At 50.9% G+C, this 25,947-nt stretch overlaps 4 protein-coding genes across 4 annotated transcripts; 1 reads left to right on the forward strand and 3 right to left on the reverse strand.

The window, feature by feature from the left end:
• Positions 1–534: 534 nt before the first annotated feature.
• On the forward strand, positions 535–2,923 carry LOC117838566 (uncharacterized). Its single transcript, XM_034718644.2, has 2 exons — positions 535–1,423; positions 2,427–2,923. The coding sequence occupies exons 1-2, from the start codon at positions 673–675 to the stop codon at positions 2,765–2,767; spliced, it is 1,092 nt and encodes a 363-aa protein (XP_034574535.1). The 5' UTR covers positions 535–672; the 3' UTR covers positions 2,768–2,923.
• A 105-nt stretch (positions 2,924–3,028) lies between these two features.
• Positions 3,029–6,158, reverse strand: LOC140223522 (5'-adenylylsulfate reductase-like 3). The gene is made up of 4 exons (XM_072295370.1): positions 5,799–6,158; positions 4,147–4,334; positions 3,934–4,058; positions 3,029–3,697 (listed from the first exon to the last, which is right to left on the reverse strand). The coding sequence occupies exons 1-4, from the start codon at positions 5,985–5,987 to the stop codon at positions 3,237–3,239; spliced, it is 963 nt and encodes a 320-aa protein (XP_072151471.1). The 5' UTR covers positions 5,988–6,158; the 3' UTR covers positions 3,029–3,236.
• A 1,429-nt stretch (positions 6,159–7,587) lies between these two features.
• LOC117856660 (probable pectin methyltransferase QUA2) lies at positions 7,588–12,813 on the reverse strand. The gene is made up of 8 exons (XM_034739013.2): positions 11,830–12,813; positions 11,614–11,743; positions 10,494–10,734; positions 9,960–10,182; positions 9,716–9,879; positions 9,292–9,595; positions 8,783–8,924; positions 7,588–8,224 (listed from the first exon to the last, which is right to left on the reverse strand). Exons 1-8 carry the CDS (start codon positions 12,444–12,446, stop codon positions 8,075–8,077), a joined length of 1,971 nt encoding a protein of 656 aa, XP_034594904.2. The 5' UTR covers positions 12,447–12,813; the 3' UTR covers positions 7,588–8,074.
• Positions 12,814–18,174: 5,361 nt separating this feature from the next.
• On the reverse strand, positions 18,175–21,129 carry LOC117838574 (lysine-specific histone demethylase 1 homolog 1). The gene has a single exon (XM_034718656.2). The coding sequence runs from the start codon at positions 20,988–20,990 to the stop codon at positions 18,390–18,392; it is 2,601 nt and encodes an 866-aa protein (XP_034574547.1). The 5' UTR covers positions 20,991–21,129; the 3' UTR covers positions 18,175–18,389.
• Positions 21,130–25,947: the final 4,818 nt, after the last annotated feature.

The raw sequence follows: 25,947 nt of genomic DNA on the forward strand, positions 1-25,947 counted from the left end.
CTCTTATCCGTACTTCCGTAGTATTGAACGGACGTATTTCATTGCTTGCAGGTTCGTAACACTTAGCTAAAGCAAACTTCTTTTTCCCCTTCTGAATTCACCTTTTGTTTTCTTCATGTGACCAATATAAGAAAAGAAATTTCTACCGTTCTTTCAGCGACATGTATTCCGGCAGAAATATCTATCCCGTAAAACCAACTCTACGCCACATGAACACGCCCGAAGTCCAACTATCAAACGTGACAAAAAAAAATTAAAAGAGCTCGCATTCTCACCGTATCTCTCTCTCTTCGGCGAAGGATTTGACACATCGACGGAACTAGACGAACCGGGGTGATCACAGGATTTATCTCACTCGTTGATTTCTCTTCATCCAACCGTAAACCAACTAACTACTTCACGTACTTCTCGCATCCCTACGATCCATCTCACGTTAATTTAAGAATGAATGGTTTGGATAACTCAAGTGGTAACATGTATACGTGAAAAATCATATTCACAGGTTGGGACAGCCAGTTTGTCGTCTCCGTCCTCGGCGCGCGGACGTTTCTTGCGACTTGCGACTTTGGGAGCCTCGCACACCTGCAATTCTTTCTTCCATTCCTCCACGGACTTGCTCCCTCCCCTGCTCGGGTGCTCCCGCAGCAGCCCGTGCAGCAGCTCCGGACGCCGATGGACCCTCTGGCGTCGCTCGCCTCGGGCCTCTTCTCGGCCTTCTCGCCGCTGCTGTCGTCGTCGGCGCAGCACCAGCAGCAGCAGTTCCTGCTCCTGCCGCTCCCTGTCGCGGCGGCGCGCGCGCTCACCGTGCTCCGCCGCCTCCTCCTCTTCGCCACGCAGGCCTTCATCTCCCTCTTCTTCATGTTCCTGTCCGCGCTCGCGCCCGCGCCGCCACCACAGCCGCCGGCGCTCGCGCCCACGCTTCCGCGCGCGGAGCCGGGGTCCCCGGCGGGGGACACCTGCGTGGGGCGCGCGCTCGCGCACGTGCTCTCCGTGGCGTCAAGGCTCCCCGTCGCCTCTCGAAAGTACGAGCTGGTGCGGGGCCTCGCGGAGCGGCTGCTCGACGACAACGTGCGCGCGCGCGCCGGCGCCGTGAACCGGGCCGCGCTCGCCGGCGCGTTCGCGCGCACGCTGCGGCAGCTGGAGTCGGCGGCGGGAGGGGAGTGGCCCGGGATGGAGCTGGCCGTGCGCGCCGTGAGGACGGGGGTGCGGTGGTGGAGGCCCGCCGCGGCGTCCTCGCTGGACGAAGGGTTCGGCGGGCCCGCGGCGGAGAAGCTCGCCGCCGAGCTGCTGTGGCTCGGGCAGAAGATGGCCGAGTGCGGCGCGGCGCGCGAGGCCGTGGTGCAGTTCGGCGACGCGGCGAGGCTCGGGAGCCGCGCGCTCGTCGCCGAGCCGGCGCTACAGGTCTCGCTGCTTCGGCTCGCCGGTACGTGGAAATAAATTAAAGCTCTTCATTTTTTTGCGGTTTCAGACAAAGACATCAGCGCTGCGAATTTTGCTCTGATCCAAATTTTGCGAAGATTGCATTGAGCGTAGCGTACATGATATGTTTCGCGAATTCGTGGTGGTTTCACGAGCGCCTGTGACGAAAATCGTCGTGGTTTGATATGTGCGCACGACGTTTTGACGGGGCAAAAATGCGGTGCCCGTGGTGTGGCTGACGAACGACGAGGAGGAGATGACGATTATTCCGTGGTCGCGAGGGCTTCGAACATGGGGAGCATGGTGTGAGCTGATTAGCATAGCAGTGCCCTTTTAGACATCACATTACGCCTCTCCGTCCTCGGCATATATGTTACTATGAGACTATCCGTTAATTTACCGCCTGCATAGGATCGTTGCTGCAGTGCTCAAGTAAACAAGTTTTTTTTAAGCAAGCGAACCGCAGTAGTTAATGGCCTGCTGCGTATGGAGCTTCTTTTTTAGATCATGGAGCTATTTTCTTCTCTTATTTTTTGTTTTTGAAGTGATGAGCTATTTTCTTAATGTGCAGTGCAACTAGGAATTTCGCAAAAATAAAATTCGCGGCGGAGAGAATCTCCGAAGTGTCCGCCGCTTAGCCAAACCGCTTGGGCCTTCTAGTCCAGCCCAGGTCGAGAAATGGTCCAAAATTTTTGAGATTTTGCGCACAGGTTCCTGGTCCCTTACATATATGCCCCTGGTGCTGCTCTTTTGCCCCTTCCCATCTTTCTACTTATTACCCCGAGGTCCATGTGCCTTTTCACTTAGGTCCGTCCTAGACCTTTCCTTGCAGTTGTACCCTCCGGAACGTTACATCTTGGACCTAGAAACAATAAGGCCCTCTGGATGCCTGTTGATTCCCCAGAATGTCCCTGGTCTTCTTTTTTCTGCAGTCCTGCTTGAGCATATTCGTACCTTTTTTTTGCTTCCAGTTTGATGAAAGGGCTGTTTGATTGGTTCGTGCGCAGTGTTTTTGTTCCAGCACGCCAACTCGAGGGAGTTCGAGCAGGGTGCGGGAGGGAAGGACACGGGCGCGGTCGCCGAGCAGCGGATGGCGATGCTGCGGTCGTGGCTGCCGCTGCTGTGCCGCGGCAGCAACGGCACGGACGCGCCGGTGCTGACCGGCCGGGAGCGGGAGGAGATGGTGGCCGTGCTGGAGGACCTGATCGACAAGCTCAGCTGGGAGCAGCGGGAGGAGGTCCTCTCGCTCTGGCTGCACCACTTCGCCGCCTGCCCGGACACCGACTGGCCCAACCTCGAGTCCCCCTACACCCGCTGGTACGTCGAGTCGCGCAGGCTGCTCGCGTAGCTCATCGCCTGCAGAGTGGAAACCATGTAGCATATAACTCCATAGAAGTGCTTGTGTATGAATGTAGTATAGCAAAAAGGAAAAGTTCATATTGACATTTGACTCCAATTACATAATGAACGTATGTAATACTATGCGTTTTTCCTTGCTTCTGAACTCCGCAGAGTCATCCCTGGACGATGACATTAGGTTCAGCAGAAAATTGGATGCACCCAACATAGAACGCAGAGGTCACCATACCAATTTTCAGAACACAGGATATTGCGCAATACACCAGAGACTTTTATTCCTCCAAAGAATTGGGCTGTAACAACAACGAGAAACAGGGGCCGAAACAGTGAATGTGCTTATTCTAAGGAGGATGTTACAATGAGTAATACAGCCGTTACAACAGATTCTTGGTGTTCATATCCTGATCACTCTACTGTACTGTACATATATATCCCTGCGGACAAAAAGAAGCTACAGTTCATCTTAGCTCACTCGTAGAGTTTGTCCTTCCCATGGTGCTTGGTTCTCCGATCGATACAGAAGCTAATGACTTTGAGGCCCAAGCAGTGGCGTTCATTGCCCCCTCCTGCAAATTCCCCCGCTTTGAACTTGAAGGGTAGAGCCTATGGAATTTCTGTCTTGCTTGCTCAAGGTAGTTGAGAAAATATTCATGTGCACCCGTCAAGTTTGCAAAGAGATTATGCCTCCTCCAGGCCCATCTGGCAAAGGAATCTATCTTGGGGAAAAGAAGATACAGCAACCTCAAAATTACGAATGTGGTCGCCAATGCCAGGTAAGTATCCTGCTGAAGTATTTTCTCAGGCGAACGCGCCCACCAGAATGGGCAATTTTCCTGTTCGGCGTCCTTTTTATGCTCAATATCATCTAAGGAATGTACCATGGCCTCCCCTGCAGTTGACTTCACCAAAGCATTGATACCTTCATCACATAAATTTACGAATTGTAAACGACTTAAGCATAGAAAGAACCAACAACAATGTTTAATGTTTTGGAATGAAGAGACCACAAGTGAGCTGAAAAAAGCCAAGCTCATAATCTTACATGGATCAGTTGCTCGATGTGCAAAGCAACAAGGATGAATTTTGACAAGCATTCAAGTAAAGCCATCCAATAAGAAAAATGAGACAAGAGTTTATAAGGAACAAATAGCACACCTGAGACATCAGTGTAGAAAGCAGCGAGTGATTTAACGGTCCTTGGTCCATGATACCGCACTCTCATGGTTGAATTCAAGAGAAACAGTGTTGGAAAACCATGAATCCCGTATCTTGATATTATGCTGCAGTTCCAGCAACATATTACTATTCCACCAAACAGAAGTATTACACTAAGAAACAAAATTTTCTTTACACGATTTGAGGACTTACCTTGGCCTAATTGCAGATTCCTCAAATGCAAAATGCCGAATAGTTGGGAATAAGGAAGCCAATGTCTCAAAATTTGGTTTGCATTCTTGTGAGAATGGGCACCATGATGCATAGAAAAGTATGGCAATATAGTCATCCTTGTTCATGTGAAGAAGATTAACTGCCTTTGCCAATGTGACCTCGTCTCCCTACAAGGATTATTTTTTGTTTGTTTTGTCATAAGCAATAGCATAATTTATATGCAAGTGTCCATTGCAAGCAGCTAAAAGTCCAAACCAATGAACAGAAACTTTTATTTGCATAACCTGAGAACCACAGACAAATATTAACAAAATTGTCTCTAAGGTTCATTATATTCCGCAAGCTGCTAAAAAAAATCTTGCAAGTAGTTATTATGAACCCTAGAGAAAAATTTCCCCCCTAATTCGCAAGATTATTTTTCCTATTGAGAGAAGTCCATTTTACCCCCCTGAAGTCATCATCGAGTCTGAAAAACACCCCCAAAGTCGTAAACCAGAAATCATACACCTCCAACTACCAAAATCGGATAAATTACCCCCCTTGACTATGTCAACCTGGTTTCTCAAGTGGTTTTGCTTACGTGGCATGCAGGTCCCACTTGTCACTAGTTTTTTTTCCACTCACCTCTCCATCCCTCCCTCTCCTTTTCTCTGTGTTTACATCGCCGACGCCTTTCACTCCCTCCAGCGGAGCCGCCGCCGCCGCCGCCGCGAATCGGCCGGGCCAGCGCCGACGAGGCTGCGGGCGGACATCGGCGCCACCGCGGCCGAGCAAAATGGGGCGGGCGGCGCGGCGCCGGGGCTGCGGGCCGGGCAGGGAGCGCCGGCGAGGCTGCGGGCAAGCCTCGGCCCCGCCGCGGCCGAGGGAGATGGGGCGGGACGCGCGGGCGCCGCCGATTCGGAGCGAGACGGACGGGGCGGGCGGCACGTGGCCGGCGCCGCAAGCGGGGCAGTGAGTGCGGCGAGCCGACGTGCGGGCCTCAGCGCCGCCGCGGGCGAGGTGGTGAGCTGCGGGCGTGGCATGTGGGGACGGGAGGAAGAGGATCGTCGGTAGGGAAGAGGCTAGAGGATGGAGGAGGGGGAGCAGGGCGCGGCGGGCGGCGGGAAGGGCGTGGCGGCGTCGGAGAGGAGCAGCGCCTGGAGGTCCTTCAGGGAAGGGGAGGGCGCGGGGAGGCGGCGGCGGCGGCGAGGAGCGCGGTGGAGGACGAGGAGGCCGGAGATGGGGACGAGGCGGAGGGAATTCGCTCTGGTTTTGTGCTGTATCTGCCACATCAGCAAAACCACCTGAGAAACAACTGACACGTGGGACCCGCATGCCATGTATTTGCCACATCAGTAAAACCACATGAGAAACCATGTTGAAATGGTCAAGGGGGTAGTTTGTCTGGTTTAGAGAGTTGGAGGGTGTATGATTCCTGGTTTTTGACTTGGGGGTGTTTTTCAGACTGAGCGATTACATAGGGGGGTAAAATGGACTTCTCTCTTTCCTAATTCGCAACCAAAACTAATTCACGCTAAACAATTCGCATCACGAATCATGTGCTAGTTTAACCTCGACATGGTAGTGCTATGAACAAATTCGCATAGGTACCATTTTTCGGCTATTTTATCACAACGTTGCATATAGCTTACCTCGATGACCCCGACCGGGTCGCCGAGGCGATCCAGCGTCGAGCACATCTCGGGAGTCCCGAGGACGGATTCCACGGTAGTAGGGACCCGGCACGCATCGGTAGGAACCGACGCGGCGGCGGAGGACCCGACGCCGGCGAGGAGGAAGGGTAGGAGCAGCGCCATCCACCACGGCTGTCGCGGCGCCATGGGGGCTGGCCGCGGGGGCAGACGCCTCTATCAGGCCTAGATCTGGGCGCCCCGAGCGCGGCGGCGGGCGCGGCCGCGGCGGGCGCGCTGGGCTGCGCTCACCGCCGGGAGGGGCGCTGCCGCGGCGGCCACGGCGACTCGGGCGGCGGGCGCGGCGGTGGGTGCGGGGGGGTGGGTTCGGTGTGTGAGGTTTGCGTTGTTGGGGGTCGCTTTATCGGGTTCGGGCGCTACCGGACCGTCGGATCAGGATCGGGCGGCGCGGGGCCACTCGCCAGCCAGTCTGGACCTCGGGGCACGCGGTCGTCGCCGAGCATGACGTGCGGGACCCGGAACCGCGGTGATGGGCTGGGGGGCGTGGGCCCCGCCTGCAGTAGGTGTCCGGGCATTGACGGCACATGATGGCTACGCGCGCTGCGTATGAGATGTGGACCCTCCCGCAGGTCGGGCGTGGGTCCACGTGGCATTTGGTGCCTGGGGCCGCACCTGTCAGAGTGTCAGCTGCGGCCTTGCGGGCGTGGGCACGCGCGACCTTGGAGTTTGGGCTCCGGCGGCCTCCGCCGCATCTGCCGTGGAGAATCTGATTTGCTTTTGGGGTCATGGATAAATTGGACAGGGAAGAATCTGTGCGGATTGCTGCTGGTTTTGTGGCAATCTTGGGGAGAAACTTTGCATCTGGTACCTGTGTCGAAAGAGGTAAAAGAACCGCACTTGGCCCGAGATTGATCGCTGGTAGTGCAATGCTTTTACGCCTTTTACGGTAGCGTCCGGGAAGGTAATCCATGGTCTTATGCAAACAATCAGACTCGATTCTGGTTGATTAGAGGGAAATAGTTCGTGGCACTTGGCGCTAGCGGTGTGATGGAATCGAAGTGAACCATGGGAAGAGTAATGAGAGGGGCAATCATTTTTGGGCTCAGATGGCATGTCACTGTCGCTACAACTACACTTGCTAGCAAGATTATCCCAGCTGGCGAATAATGGAATTATGATTCGCAATCAAGTGTGGATTGCAGTATCAAAGCACTAGTTTCAGCCACAGCCAAGAGCCAAGACCACACAAAAGAAGTCGTTGCGATGCCTTTTGCCAGACCTCATGAACTATGCTCTAAGCCTCTGACCCGCTGGTACCGTTTTTGACTGAATTTATGCTTGTCCAGAGTATTAGCAGAGTTGACATATTACAAGCAGCAAACCCAAAAGGAAAAAGAAATGTATGGAACAAAGAAAGAATGACATCCAATTCCTTCGGAATAAGGTGGCACATCACCATCACAATGCCATCGCCCACTTGTTGTGGCACATAGCAACTTCGGCCAACTGGACGCTCTATCCTGCCCAGGAGCACGGGGGGCTCAAACCACATGGCAGCACCCCAATACCAACTCACCTCAATAGCTCCTGGCGCCAGCTAACGCCAAACAGCCATCAGAAGCAAGAAACTTGCTTGTAAGCTTGTACATTCTTCTTACAGGTAACCATGTATTCTTATAGAATAATGGACGAAACCACACTTGTTCCAGACGATGTACAAAAATTCTGAACTACAGAAATGGTGGAAACATGTAATAATGGAATAATTACGGTTTAGTATTGCTTATCATTCATCTCCAAATAATTATATTGATTTCACTGGCTGTAGTCTGGGATGACAAGTATATAAACCAACCAATTTACATACATGATACAAGAACAAATGGGTACAATTACAAAAAAAGAAAAACGTAACAAGGGGGAATATGAATTATACCTATATGGCACATTGGCCGCGATTATGTACACCGCAGCATCATCCCTTTATTGGATATGGTTTTTCGCTACTCAAATAATTTTGATGGCTTCCTCTCTGTATCCTGGCAATAAAACTTTGGCCTGGAAAGCTTAGCCACCAAGCCTGTTCTCTGCCGCATGCACTTGCCCGATCAATCTAATGGAACCTTGCGGTTCCATGGCGATGCATGACAAGTTAGCAGAATCACGCTTCCCGTGTCTTGACCCAAATTTGTACTCAGTTGTGCTCAGACAACAATGTAACAGTGTGTAGGGGGAAAGAATAAGTCCATATCTTGTGTCAGTTTCTACTATGCTCCTTATTTTCTGACAAAGGGCTTCTGACAGACCAGTAGCTTTTCATCACTAGCTATGTCAAGATCTAAAATACGGGCATCCCATCTGAGTTGAGTAACAACAGATCTTGCAGCTTCAATAAGAGGGGCGGTGTCACGGATTATGACCCAGCCCTGCATCAACATCAAACAAGTATAAAAATTTTGGACAACACATGTAAAAATAATTTTAAAGTGATGCATAGTGCTCCACATGTGTGGAAATATGCAAGTGCAAGACTAATCTGATCATCATGCTGCATGCCTTCATCATGGGTGAAGGCAATTGTGCATTATAGTTGTACCATAAATAACCGTAAGTATAGCAAAGCGTATTTTGCTTTCCTGTTGCAAAAACTAATGTCAAACCTCTTCAGTAGTAGAGTCTACATTACCAATAGACCATGATCAGAATGATTGCCTACCAAAGTATATGGCCAGCCAGACAAGGGCTAAAGTTTTCAAGGAACTAAACCAAGTTAGTACGAATGAGTATCCCTGACTCTTTCAGTATGGCGCGAGCACAACAACACTAATCAGAAAGCCATATGAACCTTTTTGACGAGGGCAATGTTATGTCTTATGAGTTATCCTACACATGCATCGAACAACCTCTAGATGTGAATTACAGACATGATTGGCAACAGAATAATCGATTCCCATATCAGTGTAATTGGCCAAAAAATTGCTTACCTCTGGTCGTAGGATGCGATCAACTTCCAAGAATATGTCAAGAGTAGAACATCTATTATGCTTGTGGCTCTTCTCAAGTGATAGCAAGCCATCAGCATGCACCATATCATATGTTCTTGGGTAAGTTGGAAATGCTTCACACCTAAACACATGTTTAGCCATCCATCAACTGAAGGTTGATCCGAAGATCCAAATGCCAAAAGTTGTCTATGAAATTGATATTTTACTTATGCAACCATGCATCAATCTCCATGTACTCTAACAAAATTATGTGAAATTGAGGATGCTATGATTCCTCTACAGCAACTTTCCATAAGCCTAAAATTTCCATGTATCAACATTTGTGAATTATGACTGTCTATGCATCCATAATATGAACTGTAGTTTGGAAAACTTTATCAAGAAAATGTAGTTCAAGATTTAGAATTAGCAGAGCGGTGCACTTGAAACAAAAAGAGGGGAAAAGAACTCGAGAAAAAAAAAGAAAAGATCATGGACTATTTACTTACCAGTCATGTTGAACCCCAATAAACCCACGGTCAAATATTAGTGGTAGATAGTTTGGGGCATTCGTAGGAACAACATTCATCACCCATACAGACTTTCCAGCCTTCAGTAAAGCAGCATTAAATCCACCAAAGTGAGCATTCATATCTAAAACATTCCTTAGCATGTTAAATGGTGGCTGTGGGTCCTCATCACCAGGTCTCTTTGGATGATCTGAAAATATAAGTGGAGACAGCAACGACCAGTAGTTTCGCACCATGGAGTCCCAGCTTGAAGTATCATCAGCAAATACTTCTGAATGCACGCCTGATAAATTAGAAGGTTTTAATTCAAAGCAGAAACATTTGAACATTAAGACACTTACATACTTTTACTTTATTTATTTGTTCACTCGTTTGGTCCATTATTATGTAGTCAAATGCTTACCATGTATGTCAAGTTCTGTTGAGTTCTGTCTAGCCTGAGATGGCCAGGTCGTACGATGTTCAATGGGGATCCAACGCTGACTTCTTGTGCCTGATATGCAGGGGTTTAGTGGTTGGTAGTATGGTGATTCTAGATCATGGCCACAAAGCTCAGGCCCAGATTTTCTGCAAAACAACACTATAAGTTCATACTAGTCTAAACATTTATTATTATAGTCTCTAGGTGTTGGTGTGCAGTACAATACCTTGAAGTGTAGCAGTCCCTTTTATTTGTCTTTTTCCATACAATTGTCTCATCTTGTTGTGATAGCATCTCCCAACAAAGGCTCTCAGCGAAGTCACGAATGGCTGTCCATTTCTTTTGATTTTCTTTGTCACGCAAGGCCCTATGTGTATTCAAATTCGATGTCCATACAAAATATCCATCAGGCCTCAAAAGCCTGTTCACTTCAACCAAGAAAATGCCATCTGCAAAATTACAGGGTAAAGTAATGTTTACTTATTTAGTATAAGACTGTAACAGATACTACTTTATTGCCACCCTAAAGAACCAGATTACTATAAATCCATCTTTGCAGAAATTCTGTATATGCAAGTTTGCACTGGCAAAAGTTACACATCGACTAAAAGTAACCCACAACTGCATGCCCTTGAATATTCAGTATTCAACTAGAAATTTATAAAGATTTTTACATGTGCATGTGCTAATATAAGATATTGCTGATTAGCATTTAGTCAATGAGAGACAAGACACATGAAAGAAGAAGACTAGCACATACCATTTTTGTCCCATTCAATGTTGCATTTTGCACAATGCACCATATCGAAGGAAAGATAGGGATATGGAAGCTGCTTCGTTGCAAATGAACCGATCATTGCAGGAATGCCTCTCTCTAATGTAATTTGCACTTGGCTACCTGATGGCTCATAGTTAGCAATGCACATGGTCAAGAGATCTCTCTCAAAAAGATGTGCCCCAAAGGTACCAAATCCGCATTCTATGTCAAGGACTGTCCTAACCTGAAAATAGCATGGCAAGAAACACAATCAGAAAGAATACCATAAATGTTACTGTAAACATAACAATTATTCGAAGTCTTACTGTAAAATATCAGAGCATAAAGTTAACAAGGTATGTCCAACTATGTTTTGCATAATGGATTAAATTAAGATCCTAGGGCCCTACCAACATACTTTTCCAGTACAACACAGGAAACCCTGATATATACTTTACAGCACATTGGGCATGTATAGTTTCCAAAGTCAAATTTAGTCGAAATAGACTGGCACTTTCCAGCCAGCCCACTCAACATGCAAGATTTTTAAAGTGCCGTCAAGTGGAAAGACCACAACGGACAAGTACTGAGCTGAATATAAAAAGGATCATCTGAAACTGAAAAAATCAAACAGGGCAACAGCTTGCCAATAAAATGCTGCTGTACCAAAAAAAAAAAAAGAACGATCCCCCCCAAAAAAAATGCATAGTTATTATGCGCTTAAAATTGCATCGCGATTATATTGAAAACAATGAAGTAAAAAAGGTAATGCTTAACCAAGGACCAAGCCCAGAAACAGCTGCTCAACAGAAATCACAGGACCTACTTATGCAACCACTATAAAGTACAGGTGTCCTGAATCCTGATAAAATTAAAGTGGGTGGAAAATCTTGCTAGAAGCCAGAAAATTTATAGGATGTTGACAAAGAGCACTAGTCAGAGTGGGTTACTCTTTTAAGAATTAGATTGTGTACCAAAGAATGACACCCCACTGGCATAAATGCCATTGGTTCAGTTTTATACTTTCAGTTTCAGCTAGTTCTGGGTATGCATTCACTCTATATGGAAGTCAAATAAGTAATTAACAGCATAGGTTAAAACTGAATGAATGGCAACAACTCACCCCAGCCTCATTGAAATTGAATTCATTCCGCAGCCCAATCATCTCGGCAATTTGATGGGCATAATCCTCCACGCCGTCAGCCATGTGCGCGTCCGACGGGAAGGAGATCTGGTCCTCCTCCACCATCATCCTGTTATCAATGAGCAACCACCGAATTCACAACCAGTAGACCAAACCCACCCCTCGAATTCTACAAAGCAAGTTTTGTTCACACACCTCTTGAACAGGCTCCCGGACGAGAACTCCTGCCCGCTAATCCGCACGTTGTCCTTCCAGATGAAGCCCTTGCCGCTGGGCCACCGCACGGGGATCCGGTAGCTCCGCGGCGGCGCGACGAGGCAGGCGACCCTGCCGTCGCGCGTGCACTGGCGCTCGTAGCTTATGACGACGCCGCCGCCCAGATCCGAGACGTCGACGGCGTCCGTGACGTTGTAGTAGCAGGGCACGTAGTTCTCGTACTCGGGCGGGCACACCTCGGCCTCCTTGGCGCGGACGCCGCCGCCCGCGACCTCGCCGATGTCGAGCAGGTCGGTGACCAGCTGCTCCTGCAGGCGGCGGTACCCGCGGTGCGCGGCGGCCGCGGCCGCGCGCGCCGCCGCGCCGCGCCCCGCGTAGAGCGTCCCCGCCCACGCGACCGACCCCACGAGCGCCGCCGCCGCCAGGACCAGGACCCCGATCCTCACCGCGGCGGCCGCGAGGTGCCGCCTCCGGGCGCCGCCCCGGCCGCCAATGCCGTTCTCGCCGGGCTCCTTGGGGTCGTAGTACGCCCCCTCCACCGCCGCCGCCGGCTTGCCGCCGATCCCCGACACCCCCCGGTACAGCGGCCGCGACATGCCTGCTGCTGCGGACGGATCTCACGGGCCGCACCCGAGCCGCATGGAGCGCGCGACACGCGCGGGCCGCCACTGGAACCGCAGCAGCGAAGTGTGACTCCTCCGCGATGTCCCCTCCCCTCCGCCGCGCTGCCGGCCGCTGCTCCACTGAGCGCTACTGCCTCCTCACCATTACTCGAGTAATGGAGATAGAGGGGTGGAAGCGATAGCAGCAGCACCAAACCAAGTAGCAATCGAGTGCGTCCTTGGCCGTTTCGCTCCGGAATCCGATCTCTTTCTCACCCCCACGCGTCACAGCTCACAGGACGGAACGGGAAGAGCAGGGAGATGGAAGACACGGGACGGGAACGCGACGCTATCACTAGCAAGTGTCTTCAGACTGGTATAAATAGAGATGGGGATTAGGGCGCTTGGTCGTCTGGATGACAGGCGGGCCATAGTCAACCGGGCCCACGGTCGGTGGGAGAGAGGTGGGGTGGCGGGGCTGTTGGGGACGGAACCGAAAATTAATGCGCGCGGGCCCGGCGGGGTTTTTGGAGGCGTACCGATTTCGTTTGACGTGTGTTGGGTTCGGCCGGTCTCGTGATACTACAGAATGTCACACACTCCCCTGCTGCTGAATTTTAAACTCTGACGTGTAGATTAGAGGTTAATATTATAAAATTGATGATTGATGGAGTGATTAGTTAATAATTGTGCTGGACATTAGATCCCAAAACCGCTGTCGTCGTCGCCGCATGTCATGTGCAATCCCGGGGGAGTGCAGGTTAAAGAAAAACTGTTCAGGTTCAGCATGTGTACTGCTGCTAGTGCTACGAGGTTGGCAGCTGCAGGTTTACAATTTTGCATCATCATTAGAAGAAGCAATGCACCTGGGAGGCAAGCGATTGATTGGAATCCGTTACGTTACATTGCTCTTGGCGGTATGGAAATGGAAAAGGGAACGCGCTGCTCCGTTGACCATCATAAGTGTCATGCTGTAAGCCTGTAACTGGCTAGATTCTTGGTCATGGGGCACTCCTGTACAGGGCAGGCTATACTCAACATTATTGAACTGCTACTACTTATACTAAATGTTGCCGACATTCAAGGCACCTCCTAAAATTTTTTGACTAAAAGGTGACTAAAAACTGACTAAAGAGTCAAACAACTTAACTAAAAAGTGACTAAAAAACTTTAGAAGACTAAAATCCTTTAGCCCTCCCACCCCTCCTAAAACCGACTAAAAACTTTTGTTCCCACCCGTTACCCCGCACCACCACTGTTGCCAGACTATACCACAAGGCCTTCTCCGCGCGCTTCCCTCCCCCGAAGCCTGCCGCCGCTTGCTCCCCCCTCCACGCCGGCGTGCCGCGCCCTCCCGGATCCGCCGGTAGACTCCCGCCGCACGCCCCCCTCCGCGCGCTTCCCTCCCCCGAAACCGGCCACCGCTCGCTCCCCCCTCCACGCCGGCGGACGCACCCTCTTGGTCCCATATCCCCCGCCGGATTCGCCGCCCCTGAAGCTCCACACGCCGGATCCACCGCTGGGGAGATCCTTGGCGCTCATGGCGAAGGCGCAGGTGCCGAGGAGGAGGAGGCAAGGGGAGATGGGGAGGGAGTCCGGGAAGGAGAGGGAGGAGGAGCGCGGCGTGCGCAGAGGAGAGGCGAAGCGCGTGCTGGTGGAGGTGGAGGGTCTTGAGTGCGGCGAGGACGTCCGCGGGGGAAGAGGAGGTGGGGTCACGGAGGCACCGGCGGAGAGTATGGTGGTGGGGGAGGGCAGAGGCGGCGGCGGAGAGCAGAGGCAGCGACGGAGGGGGCAGTGCAAAGGTCGCCGACTCGAGGTTGCACTACCGCATGCCTTTTTCAGAGAGGCAAGTTTAGTTGGAGTTGTTAACGAGTGAGAAGAGCTTTCTGTGGTCGAGGGATTCACTTTGGACGTGTTTTTTCGTTTTTAGGTTACGGTAGGTAACCAAAGATGTTGGTTTTGAGCTTCAACGGCCAGGTGAGTACGCCGTAGGGATGTTCTTCATGCCCACCAATGAGAAGCGCCGTGAGAAGAGCAAGCTTGTGTTCCATGAGATTTGTCTAGTGAAAGAGCAGAAAGGTGGGAGTTTGCGCTAGAAGATTTTGGCACCAGGCAGTTGGCATAGGATGGATGATGCAGTTTGAGGCTAGGGGTAAAATAGTCTTCTTTCCACAGCATTTAATGATTTTAATCCCTTTTAGTTTAAGAAACCAAACACCACTTTAATCCACTTTTAGTCCATAGACTAAACTTTAGTTCATGGACTCCAGAACCAAACTGGTTCTTAGAGTTGAAAAAAAATAGCATGGCGTCATGGTCTTAGATTCTGGTTCAATAAATCCAGGACCCCATCCATCATGGGTACAAGTTTATGACTGACTAGTCGACAGCGCCATCTTTTTCTTCATGTTCCTGGAGTAACCAGCCGGTACATTTTGAAATCCTGCCAGGTGACGCCATCGCTATTCGTTAAACCGAGAGATCTCACCGGAACACCCCCTAGCCGCCGGTGGTGGGCACGCGACGTGAAAAGCGCGTGCGCGTGGCTGGCTGGCTCCCCGTGTGCCGACGCCGCTTTTGCGGCGGGGGATATACTGATCAAACGGGATGGCCACGAGCCCGCCACTTCGCTGCCGCTGGAAAGGCGCGCGCGGTCGGAGCACAGAATCGGCGGCGGAGGCGGCAACCCGGAGTTGGATTGGCCTCTGTTGGTGCCTGAACCGCGCGCGTCGCGGTGACACGAGCCAGCGCGACGCCGTGGGCCGTGGCCGTGGCGCGCCCTTGTCCCACGCGCTCGTGGCGGGCCGGAGCCGAACCTTCCCTCGCCGCCGGTGGTGGGCACCCAGCCGAAACGGGCAGTCTGGCAATCCGCCTACCACCTGGCCCCCACATCATCCAACCCAGCCGTGGATTGAGCCGACCCACTTCTCTCCTCTGCGAGACCGGAACGCCCATTTTCCGGCCATGGGCTCGTCGCGCACTCGCTAGTCGCCGGCTCACTGCCACTGCCGCCCCGAGTGGATTTGGTTTGGCTGCTTGATTTGACGTCGTGCGTATCCGTAAAAAGGGTGGACTGATGAGTGAGTGGGTCAGTGATGTTCCATAAAGCCGAGCCAAGGTGTTGCTGTCCCCCCGGCTTCCGTTACCGCCTCCATAAACAAAGCTCGCGAGTTATCACCCCCCGCGTGAAGCAATGAGTGCACGAGCAGCATTTGGTTACTTGGAAACGCAGAGCACCCGTTAGCTCATCCATCACTATAGGAATTGTATTCAGCAAACAAGGTGGGGTAGTTCGTTCCTGATCAGGATTGATTTGGACGCGCCGGACACTGCCACTGGCTAGTGATTGCCGTCTAGCCGCCCTCCCTAAAAGCAGGGGTCCTTAGGAAAGCTCTCCAGGAATGATCTTCTTTTTCCAAACGAGAAACAGTTCTTGTAGCTGGAACGGAATGCCTCTGATCTTTCTCCATTCTCTGAAGTTCTGAACTCTCGATCTGTAAGGACTCCACCTGTCTTTTTCCATGCTACATCGGATGGGGGGGTGTGCTGCGTAGGCCATGGCCAATGCCATGCTGGACCATTCGTGTCGGTCGCGAGAATCGCCAGCTCTCCATGCGTAGAGTTCGATCCGTCCGCTGGTAGAGCCAGCCATAAGCCCATAACTCTGCATACTGCTTCCCTGGCTGGCTGCACGGTCGCTGCCACCGACAACGCATCTACCGTCCTCTGCATTTGCTGCCTGTTTCTCCAGTCCAGTTCATGGTAAGCTCAACGCAATCAATGGCAACTCCTTTTTTCTAAAAAAAAAAGTAGCGTGCCACATGTACAAAATGCATGGCACATGAAGAGAGAATGTACAATAGTACAAGGCCGCCGGGACAGTACAGATCTCTACACTCGACCGCATTGAATGGCGACGCGGTTTGGGCGCGGCACGAGTGGTCACGGATCTGAAAAGGTCGGGGTGGTGAGTGGTGACGAGCACCGGACGGGACCCGTCGGCGAGACAAAACAGAAAACAGCTAGGATTTTTGACATGGTCGTCGACGTCAAATTTCAGGTTGGTAGATGGCCACTTTTTATTGATCCATGTGGGATGCGGCCAGCATCGCACCACCAGCATGCAATCTAGCTGCTGGTTTTGGGCCAAACACGGGAGCTCTTTCTCTATTCACGAGCTGCTACAAAAAGCACTCACCAGATTGCATTTTGCAAAGATATGCAGGTTCACACAACTTAAGAAGCCAAAACATATCCAGGAGACCATCAACCCACGTATAAAGAACGTGAACAATGAATGGAAGAATTTAGCAACGGTTACAATTTATCTTGGGTGTGGTCTAGATCAGAATCATAACCCAGAAACTCTGGTGCCAACCATTCAACGCCAAGGTTGCATAACGCTGAATAACCGGTGACAAACAGATCAGCAAGCACACATGATTCAAAAGTCAAAACGGTCCTCAATCGTGAGTAGTCAAAGACTCGCCAAATTTCAGCTCATTATCCAATTCCCCCAGGATGAATCCTAAAGATATAGCTGAAGATATTTCAGGAAAATCTGCCACAAAATCAGCAGGATTATTGAAACCTGGCAGTACTTACTCACTGCCAAGAGCAAACCGACAGGCTGCATCAAAGTGAGCGGGGATGATAGTATAGGAACCCAATGACACCTTTCAGAAAGATGAGCTGCAGAAATTAGCGCCAGGTGCAATGACTAATCACAATTCACACAAGCTTTTGCAAGGTGCCACGAAGAGCTCGCCATCTATATACAATTGCTACAGACAAACTCTATTTGGAAACAAGGTACTAGCAACAATGAGAACCAATCAAACTAGGAAAACTTCAAGATTTAAAAATGATTCAGCCTGACTCTTACAGCCGTATCAAGATATATCAAAGGGCATGCTCAAATGCCTTGATCTATGTAACAGAGATTTGATAGTAAAAAGTCATAACAAACATACTTTTGATGGGGGCTCAATAGAATAAGTTTTCACATAATTATTAGGGAAAAAACATAATATGGTGCTAATTTGGGACAAACATGATGCTGAAATTAACCACGTGACCTGTTTATTTATTTCCTGCATCTCAGAGAAGTAGAACTTTAGAAGTGTTTCCTTTCAAGATATGTACACTTGATGCTAATATCTTGTTTTTTTTAAAAAAAAGAAAATAATGCTAATATCTTATGATCTCACAAATTGTTCTGTTAGGCCACAGAAATTGATTGGATGATAGCTAGAAGGATGGATGATCTCACTGACCAAATTGTTCTAGAAATGTTACTGAGTGCTTGTATGGATAGTGGGGATCGGGATCAAAATCCTTATAATTTTGTTCGAACCTCAACTGAATCAGAAAATTTTGAAGAGCACAATATTCAACAAAATAAAAAAGAAAACTAACATGGAACCTCTAAATGACACATAAAATCATGGAAACAGAATACAAATTGGGAAGAAAATGTACACAGAACATGAGCCATAAGTATGTATAGCTCACCAGAATATTAATATGCTAAGGTCATCAAGAACCTCACCTTTTGTTCTCCACGTTTCCCATGACATTATAGGTGGAACAACTCATCCGGATAAATCTTAACCCCACTAAGGTCAGATCACATGCTAAGAAAGTAACAAATTCTACATCACAGAGAGGCAGCATGTGTAAACAATAACGTACCTACACTACTTTATGAGAAGTGTACCAGTTATGAACAAGAAGCTGATCAGAATCACACATTGTTTGATGTGGTGATATGATCTTTGATAATTCTCTGCTGGTTTATCAGCAGTTCAGCACAACATGGCAGAACTTACACATTGATGAGAGACGATAGAAATTAGGCAATTGATCAAATGAATGAATTGCAGAGGTCAGTAACCGTGCCGAGCATAAGAACTCAGCGCTCAGAGCTGAAAACTATTACAGGTGAGAGTTGACCATCCAAGCATACTTTTTGTATTGTTTCCTAGCAGCAGCCTTTATCCGAGAGATAAGGCTTTCTCCAGCATCACCCAAGCTATCCAATCCCACAAGTCTTGTCCCAAAATCTCGGTACATTGTACTCAACCGTCGTTCATCACCCTCAACTGCAGCCAACACAGCTACATTCTTTCGCATTATTAATCCATAGAGGAAAAGTGAACCAGAACCTAACTTTCTAGCACCAATTCCAACACGCAGCAAGGAAATTGAATCGGGTTCAGAGGTAGATGGGTCATGGAGAACTGAGAACCCCCCAAATGCAGCATCAGGAGAACGGAAGAGATCATCCAAATCAATGTTGCTATCTATATCTTTAACATTGCCTTTGACTTCACCGTTGGCATCCACTTTTACTTCAACATTAATATCCATTTTCTCAGGAGAGTCCACCTTTTTAGCTCTCCTTCTAGCTGCTCTTAAAATGTTAGCAGCCTCCCTATACCCACTAAGCAGGGCTCCGTGCATTGTAGCGGGATACCGTCTGTTTGTTGCCTCCCCAGCAAAGAAAACTCTATCATGCACACTCTCAGCCAAAATGTCATAGTCATCACCAGAAGCGCCAATAGCCACATATGAGTATGATCCATAAGTAAAGCTGTCAGTGCCCCATCGAGTGCATATTGCTTGCAATGGGTTTGGAACTTCGATCCCCTTGGGTGAAAAGATTTTCCTAAGTGTTTCCAGCACCTTCTCAACATTTTCCATTGGTGAAGCCTGCTCAAACTTGACTGCAGATTCCCCAGCAACAAGGGCAATGAGCAATGGCCCTCCTGAGACAGAAGAATAGCTGTAGAACAGGAAGAACTCGCCACGCTGACCAGAGTCTTCTGTCAAGTGACCAAATGTATCAATCCTACCATCCCAGAAATCATAAGGGAACAACATCACAACCTTGTTGAGCAGACCAAAACCCAATCTTTGGATGGCCTCTTTCTTCTGAGCTGGCAGCTCAGGCACAAACTTGATGTTACCCTTCTTGAGCACGCCAAGAGGAACTGTACAGAGCACCATATCACCACGGAACGACTGCTTATCAGTGTGCACCATCACACCATCACACCCATACCGTATCCTTCGCACATTCTGTCCATAGAATATTGGGATGCCATCAGCAAGTGCACGGACAAACTGAGAATTTCCACCAGGAATAAAGCAGTGATCTCCGCCCATTTCATATGGATCATCCTGGTCCCAGAAGGCCATGGAGAGATCAGCAAGAGGGGCAGCGTTAGCATACTCCAGGTTTGCCAGATGCCAGTCCAGAAGCATCCTTTCTTCATGCTCAGCAGCAACACCATGCGCTGCTCGGAATGCCTCAAGTGCCATGCCTAGGGACAAATCAACACCATGTGGTACACCATCTGCAATCACCTGCCTCAACTGGCAAACCTTGTCCAGAAGCTGGTTAAAAGCAGCCTCAACACGAGCATCCATGTCAGGGTCAACTGGGCGGCCATCTGGGAGATACAGTGGGCATTTGTCCCGCACCTTGTGGAGCGGGAATCCAAGCTGCCGTGCAATGACACCAAGGGGATTCCCATTGATTCCGGTGAGCACGCTGCCTCCAAGATCAGCAGCAGCAACAGTGTCAGGATACTCTGCAGCAGAAGAACGCATTGTCTTGGTAAACACACGGCCGCCCGGACGGAGCCGACCTTCAATGACGGCCACCTTGAAGCCTAATGCTATGAGGTGGCGTGCGGCGCCGAGACCGGCAAGGCCAGCACCAACAATGAGGACGGATGGGGGAGGAAAGGAGGGAGGAGGCCGTGGGGGAAGCGAGAGGACAGCGGGGGCAAGGCCAAAATTGATGTAAGCGTGCTCGGACAGGAAGGAATGCGCCGCGGCAACAAGGGGCGCGTGCTCAGAGCGAATGGAAGCAAGCGCGGCGTTGGCTGCGACGGGGGAAAGGGGATTAGAGCGCCAGAGCGCGACGATGTGGTTGCGAACGACGAGGTAGTTGGACTGCTCGGCGCCGCCAATGCGTGGGAGCACGGAGGCCGCGATCTCGTCCTCGGAGAGGGAGTCCGCAGGGAACCCCGCGGCGAGAGCGATGAGGGCCTCGGAGTCGAGCTCCCGGGCGAGGCGGAGGGAAGAGGAGGTCGGGGGCCGCCCCCGGCGGCGCGGGACGCCGGTCAGATGCGACGCGTTGTGGGTGTAGGAGGAGGAGGATCCACGGAGGACGCGGACGCCGGCCGTGGGAATCATACCAGGGAACTGCTTCTTCCGCCGGCGGCGCTTCCGCGCGATGGTGGAGTCGTCGACGGCCGCGGTGGCGGATGGCGCCGACGGGGTCGGGGAGGACGTGGGCGCGTCGTCCTCCATGGGCTCCGCGGCCGCCGCGGAGTCTCCTGCCGCTTCCCCGTCCTCCATGGGATCCGCAGCCTCGGAGGCATCTGCGGTGGCGGCTTCTCCGTCCTCCATGGGTTCCGCGGCTGCTTCCCGGCCCTCGTCTTGGTCCATTGGGACGGGGGGTGGCTGCTCCACGGCTTCGGCGTTGGGTGGGTGCGGCGGCTGCGCCTCGCTGCCTTCCTCCATTGGGGCCTGCGACTGCGAGGGGACGAGGGTTGCGGCGGGGGAGCACGGCGGGTGGGAGCGGGGAATTTGGGGGATTTGGGAGGGTTCAGGGGTTGGCCTAGGGCGGAGCCGCGGAAGCAACGGGATTGGGGGGAGTCGGAGGGGAAGAGCAGAAGAGTTGCAATCTTGGTGGACGTAAAACAACTTAGTAAGCGTATTTCTATTTTTACGTGACCGACGTAATTGACGCGAAGACAGTATACGCAGACGCGTCTCTGGCAGGGGTAATGAATCAGCTTGAGCCGATGTGTGGTAATTTGGCCGTGGTAACTGACGGTGTGTTTGGTTCGTGGGACGGCGTAAGACGGGATGTGTCAATTCTATTTTTAAAAGTACTTGGACGTAGAACGAATGGAATCATGTGTTTTTTCATATATAAAGGGATAATTTTATTTTCGTCTCTGTATGAGTTTTCTCGATATATAAAAAACTTATGAGAAGAAAATAAAACTTGCTTAATAATCATTATAATGGCCCGTGTTTAATAGAGAGTTGGGAAAGCTAAAAGTAACCTACATATAGGCCCTGTTTGGTACGGCTCCACTCCTAAACTCCAGCAACTTCATCAAAAAATTCAGCCAAACACCCCAACTTCAAAACTCCATGGAGTTGCCAACTCCATGGAGCTGTAGTGCAAATGGAGGTGGAGTTTTGGAGCACCTCTTTTGCTGCTCCAGAAACCTCTCTTTCGAACCTTCTCGTAGAGTTGGTGGGTAATTACCCACCAATACCACTGGTTACACAAAAAACGTTTCATTCTATTCTCCCTTCTATTCTCCCGAGCCCCACTCGCCGCCAGAGCCCTGCCCGTCGCCCGCCGCCGCCCGTCGCCCGTCGCCCTTCGCCCGTCGCCACCCGCCGCCGCGCCCGTCGCCCGCCGCCGCCCGTCGCCCGTCGCCGCGCCCGCCACCCGTCGCCGCGCCCGCCGCCCGTCGTCGCCCGCCGCCACCCACCCCGCCGCCTGTCGTCGCCCGTCGCCGCCCGCCGCCCCGTCGCTACCCACCCCGCCGCCCGTGGAGGGTCTCCCGTGTGCGGCACAGTGCAGTGGAAAAAGGGGAAGAAGAAGATGGGATAGAGAGGATGACAAGTGGGGCCTTAATTGGGGGCCAACAATGGCAATCCACACTGAAATCGATCTTTTTTGGAGCTGAGAGCACCCATCTAGCCAAACACCTCATTTTTGTTCTGGAGTTTTGGAGCGGAGCTGGCTCCATGTGGAGTTCTGGAGTGGAGCAGCTCCACCCGGAGTTGGAGCCATGCCAAACAGGGCCATACTATCGGACCGACAATCCACCAGGGGTTACCTAGGTGGTAGATTTGTAGGCAGTGGAGATCGCAAGATCAAGAGCTCGAATGGTAACACAAGGGCGCAAGGTTTAGACAGGTTTGGACCTCTGGTGGATTGTATTACTGGTTTGGGATGCGAAGAGTTGATGTCCCTGGAGGCATCCCTGACCATCTTATATAGGCTGACGACTTTGGGTTACAATCGAATAGGATCAATCCTAGTCGGTTGTTACATGAAAAGCAATCTAAATCGGTTTACAAGTATCCCGTGATATCCGGGTAGAATCCGTTCGCCCGACCTCCTGGCTTGTGCTCCACGCATTTTCATGCCTTGGCCCGCACGGTATGATCGAGTGAGCCCACTTGCTAGGGCCAACCAGTATCCTGGTCGGTAGGGACCCATGGGTATCCTTATCCCTCAAGCCCCCGAGCGATGTGGAGTCAAACAAGAACCTGACGGGATGCGCAACGAAACTTGTAATGAACTCGGCTCAAGATACGGTGTTGTCATAATGATGGAGAGGCTACGTAGTGTTCAAAAAAGGAAGAAAATTGAAGCTTCCACAGGCATATGACCAAATGTGCATGGCTATGCGACTGTCGAGCTCCGGGATGTCTGGCATCCTGTTGATCGAAAGGAAGCACATGAAGGGCGTCGCAAGATGCACTCCATATGGAGTAGCCCCTGAGCATTGAAGCGATTAAAGTAATCAGTCCAATGGTCAAGAAAATGATATATTGTTTCCGTAGAAAAAACAATCTAAATATAACTGAAAGTGCATTTTGTGGGATACGAGGTAGGCTACGCTTAGCGCAAAACAAAACTTTCTACCGCGTAAACCAGGAAAACTGTCGTATGTGGATCACGGGATTACCACTAGACGCCCAGATGCGGAAGTTGATGAAGCGTGTCGGGGCAGTGTAGTCAATCACACATCAACGTCGAGCAGCTCCTTAGCAGCTCGTCCATGTGCAGCGACGTCCTCCTCGTGCGCCGACTCGTCAGGTTCCTCGTCAGAGCTATTGTGCGGCGGCTCGTCCAAGTGCTGCAGATGCAACACCTCCAAGGTATCCACAGGTGCGGGAAGGAAGCGTAGCAAAAGTCCGCCGAGTTGCAACAAAGGCGAGGGCGTGGGAACGGGTGCGGCTGTGGTTCGGCCAAAAAGGGTTAAACCCTAGGGCGCCCCCCACCCCTCAATAGATAGGGGTTCCTAACGGGCCTCTAGGTTCGAGATCCATTAGTACTCCTTAACCTGGTCTAATTCGGATCAAATCCTCATTAAGCTTCCAGCCCCTTAAGTGTATGATCCTATAGGTTCGTATACGTATAGACATGGCACGAATACTTCTACTCGCCCAATAGTTGGTAGCGGCCTCTAGGAAGATGTCCAACTCCTATACACACACGAAGATCATATCAGGCGAACCATCACAACATCATGTACATGCTATTCCCATTGCCTCACGATATTTGGTCTACCTTCAAGCCGACCTCTCTTTCTCGATTCTGTGATTCGAAATCCCTTTCTAGATTAACTCTTAACCTCACGTAGCATGGCCATGCATTTCCGGATCCGATCACTCGAGGGGCCCAGAGATGTCTCTCTCAAATAGAGAGGGGCCAATCCCATCTCGACTGACCATGCTTCACAGCATGCTTCGTGACAAACCCGAAAACTACTTTTATAACTACCCAGTTACAGTGTAACGTTTGATAGCCCCTAAGTAAGTCGATCCACATGTTGAGTACATACGACAATCTCAGGTCTAAGGATAAAGCGTACACGTTGTGTAAAGAGAGAACTATGTAACTCGCGTTGGGTCAGTCCTAACACATGTCTCGACGCGTGCCCACATTATTAGTTTGACATCTCCATATCCATGATTTGTGAAACATAGTCATCAACTAATACATGTGCTAGTCTAATATTCATGTGTGTCCTCATATGAACTCCGACTAGGGACAACTTTTAGAATAACCATACAAGTAAAGGGTTTCACACACAATTCACATAATTGAAAATCAATTCAAGTATCCTTTAATGGATATTCAAGGAACACAATATAAAATATGGATACAATGGAATATCTAGGCATACCTCCAACAGTCTCCCACTTGCACTAGAGTCAATCTAAAAGATATCTAATACACATAGCTCTTATGTGCGCATCATGCTTAGACTGCGGGAGAGACTTACGATCTGCATCATGTGTCCGACCGTCTTAGGAGCAACCTGGATCATGGTACGGAACATCGAGCAGTTATTGAGGCCAGTGCGGACATACCAGATGACGTCGCGGTCCTCAACGCCAGCCAGCGTTGCGGTTGTCGAAGAAGCGGCTAACATACTCGTGGAGAGTTTTGTTCTTCTGCTGGTGGACTTGGTCGAGGTTTTCTGTGTTTCCAGGTCAGATGTAAGTAGTCTGATAGTTTTGGGTGAAGGATATGGCAAGCTAACCCCAAGTGTCGATGCAGACTTGTGGGAGGTTCTCGAGCCATAGGAGAGATACGCTTCCCATCACCACTGGGAAGGAGGCGGCCATCTAGTCGTAGGTGTCATTTGCAGCCTTGATCGCGGTGTAGTACGTCTTTAGTGAGATCGTCGGGTCGAAGCAACCATTATACTTCTCATTGATGGCTGCCTTGAAGTGGGTGGCCACTAGACAGCCCTGAGGCGGGGGGTGAACGCGGCGAACCCGTCGATGTCCATGTCATCGTCTTTCATGAGGCGATATTGTATCGGTAGGGCCCAGGGACGTGCGTTGTTGTCATGCTCGGGTGGATTGTGGGCGTCGCCAGGGGCGCCATAGCGATGATTTTAATTGTCGTGGCAGCGTAGCTTCTACTCCCGACGGTTGCGGGCCTCTTGCTCCACGTTGCGGTTTGGCTGCCTGCCGACCCCCGAAACGCCGAAGTCGCGATCGTACTAGGCGCGCCGTCGGAGCTCTGCCTCATCTCGCTCCCAGTGATGGTTGTTGAGCTCACCACGAAGGTCGTGGCGGTTGTTGAGGTTGTCACGGAGGTTACGATTAGGTTGCCGACCAGGCCAGCCGCGGTGTTCGCCGTCTCCTCATCCGTCACGGTGGCGGTTGTCGTGGTGGTGGTTATCTGGTCGACGGTCGTCGTCGTCAGGATGGTGGTCATTGCCCTGGGACCGGTCCACCTCCTCCTCTTGAATGGGCTCCAGCCGACTTCCCCTTCGGCGACCGTGATCGGCTCAGCTATGATCGGATCTACTCTGAGTAGATCGGCTTTGGGAGTACCAAATAGATGTAGATCTAGAGTACGATGATCGGCTCCTTGAGCATGCTGGGGCTCAAGCCTTTTCCTTGATCTAGGCGTTAGCGACACGGAGTTGCGCCTAGATCCACTGCAGTTGCTCTGAATCCGGAAGGTTTTCCATATCAGCAAAAAAAGCCCCCAGGTTGGCATGGGGTGTGGTGAAGACATCATGACTGGCTTGTTCGAGGTCGGCCTACAGACTGCGGGCACGTAAGGGATGCCTGCGTCAACCTCCAGTGCACCCTTGGTTGTTCTTGTGTCTGTTGTTAGGTGCCGGTAGGACGGGCGGTGCACCAGCCGCTGCGGGGGCAGCAGGCGGCTGACAGACTGGCTCGGCTCGTTCCTGTT

This window comes from Setaria viridis, chromosome 1 (genome assembly GCF_005286985.2).
Source record: "Setaria viridis chromosome 1, Setaria_viridis_v4.0, whole genome shotgun sequence".
In the NCBI taxonomy this organism is placed as follows: Eukaryota; Viridiplantae; Streptophyta; class Magnoliopsida; order Poales; family Poaceae; genus Setaria; species Setaria viridis.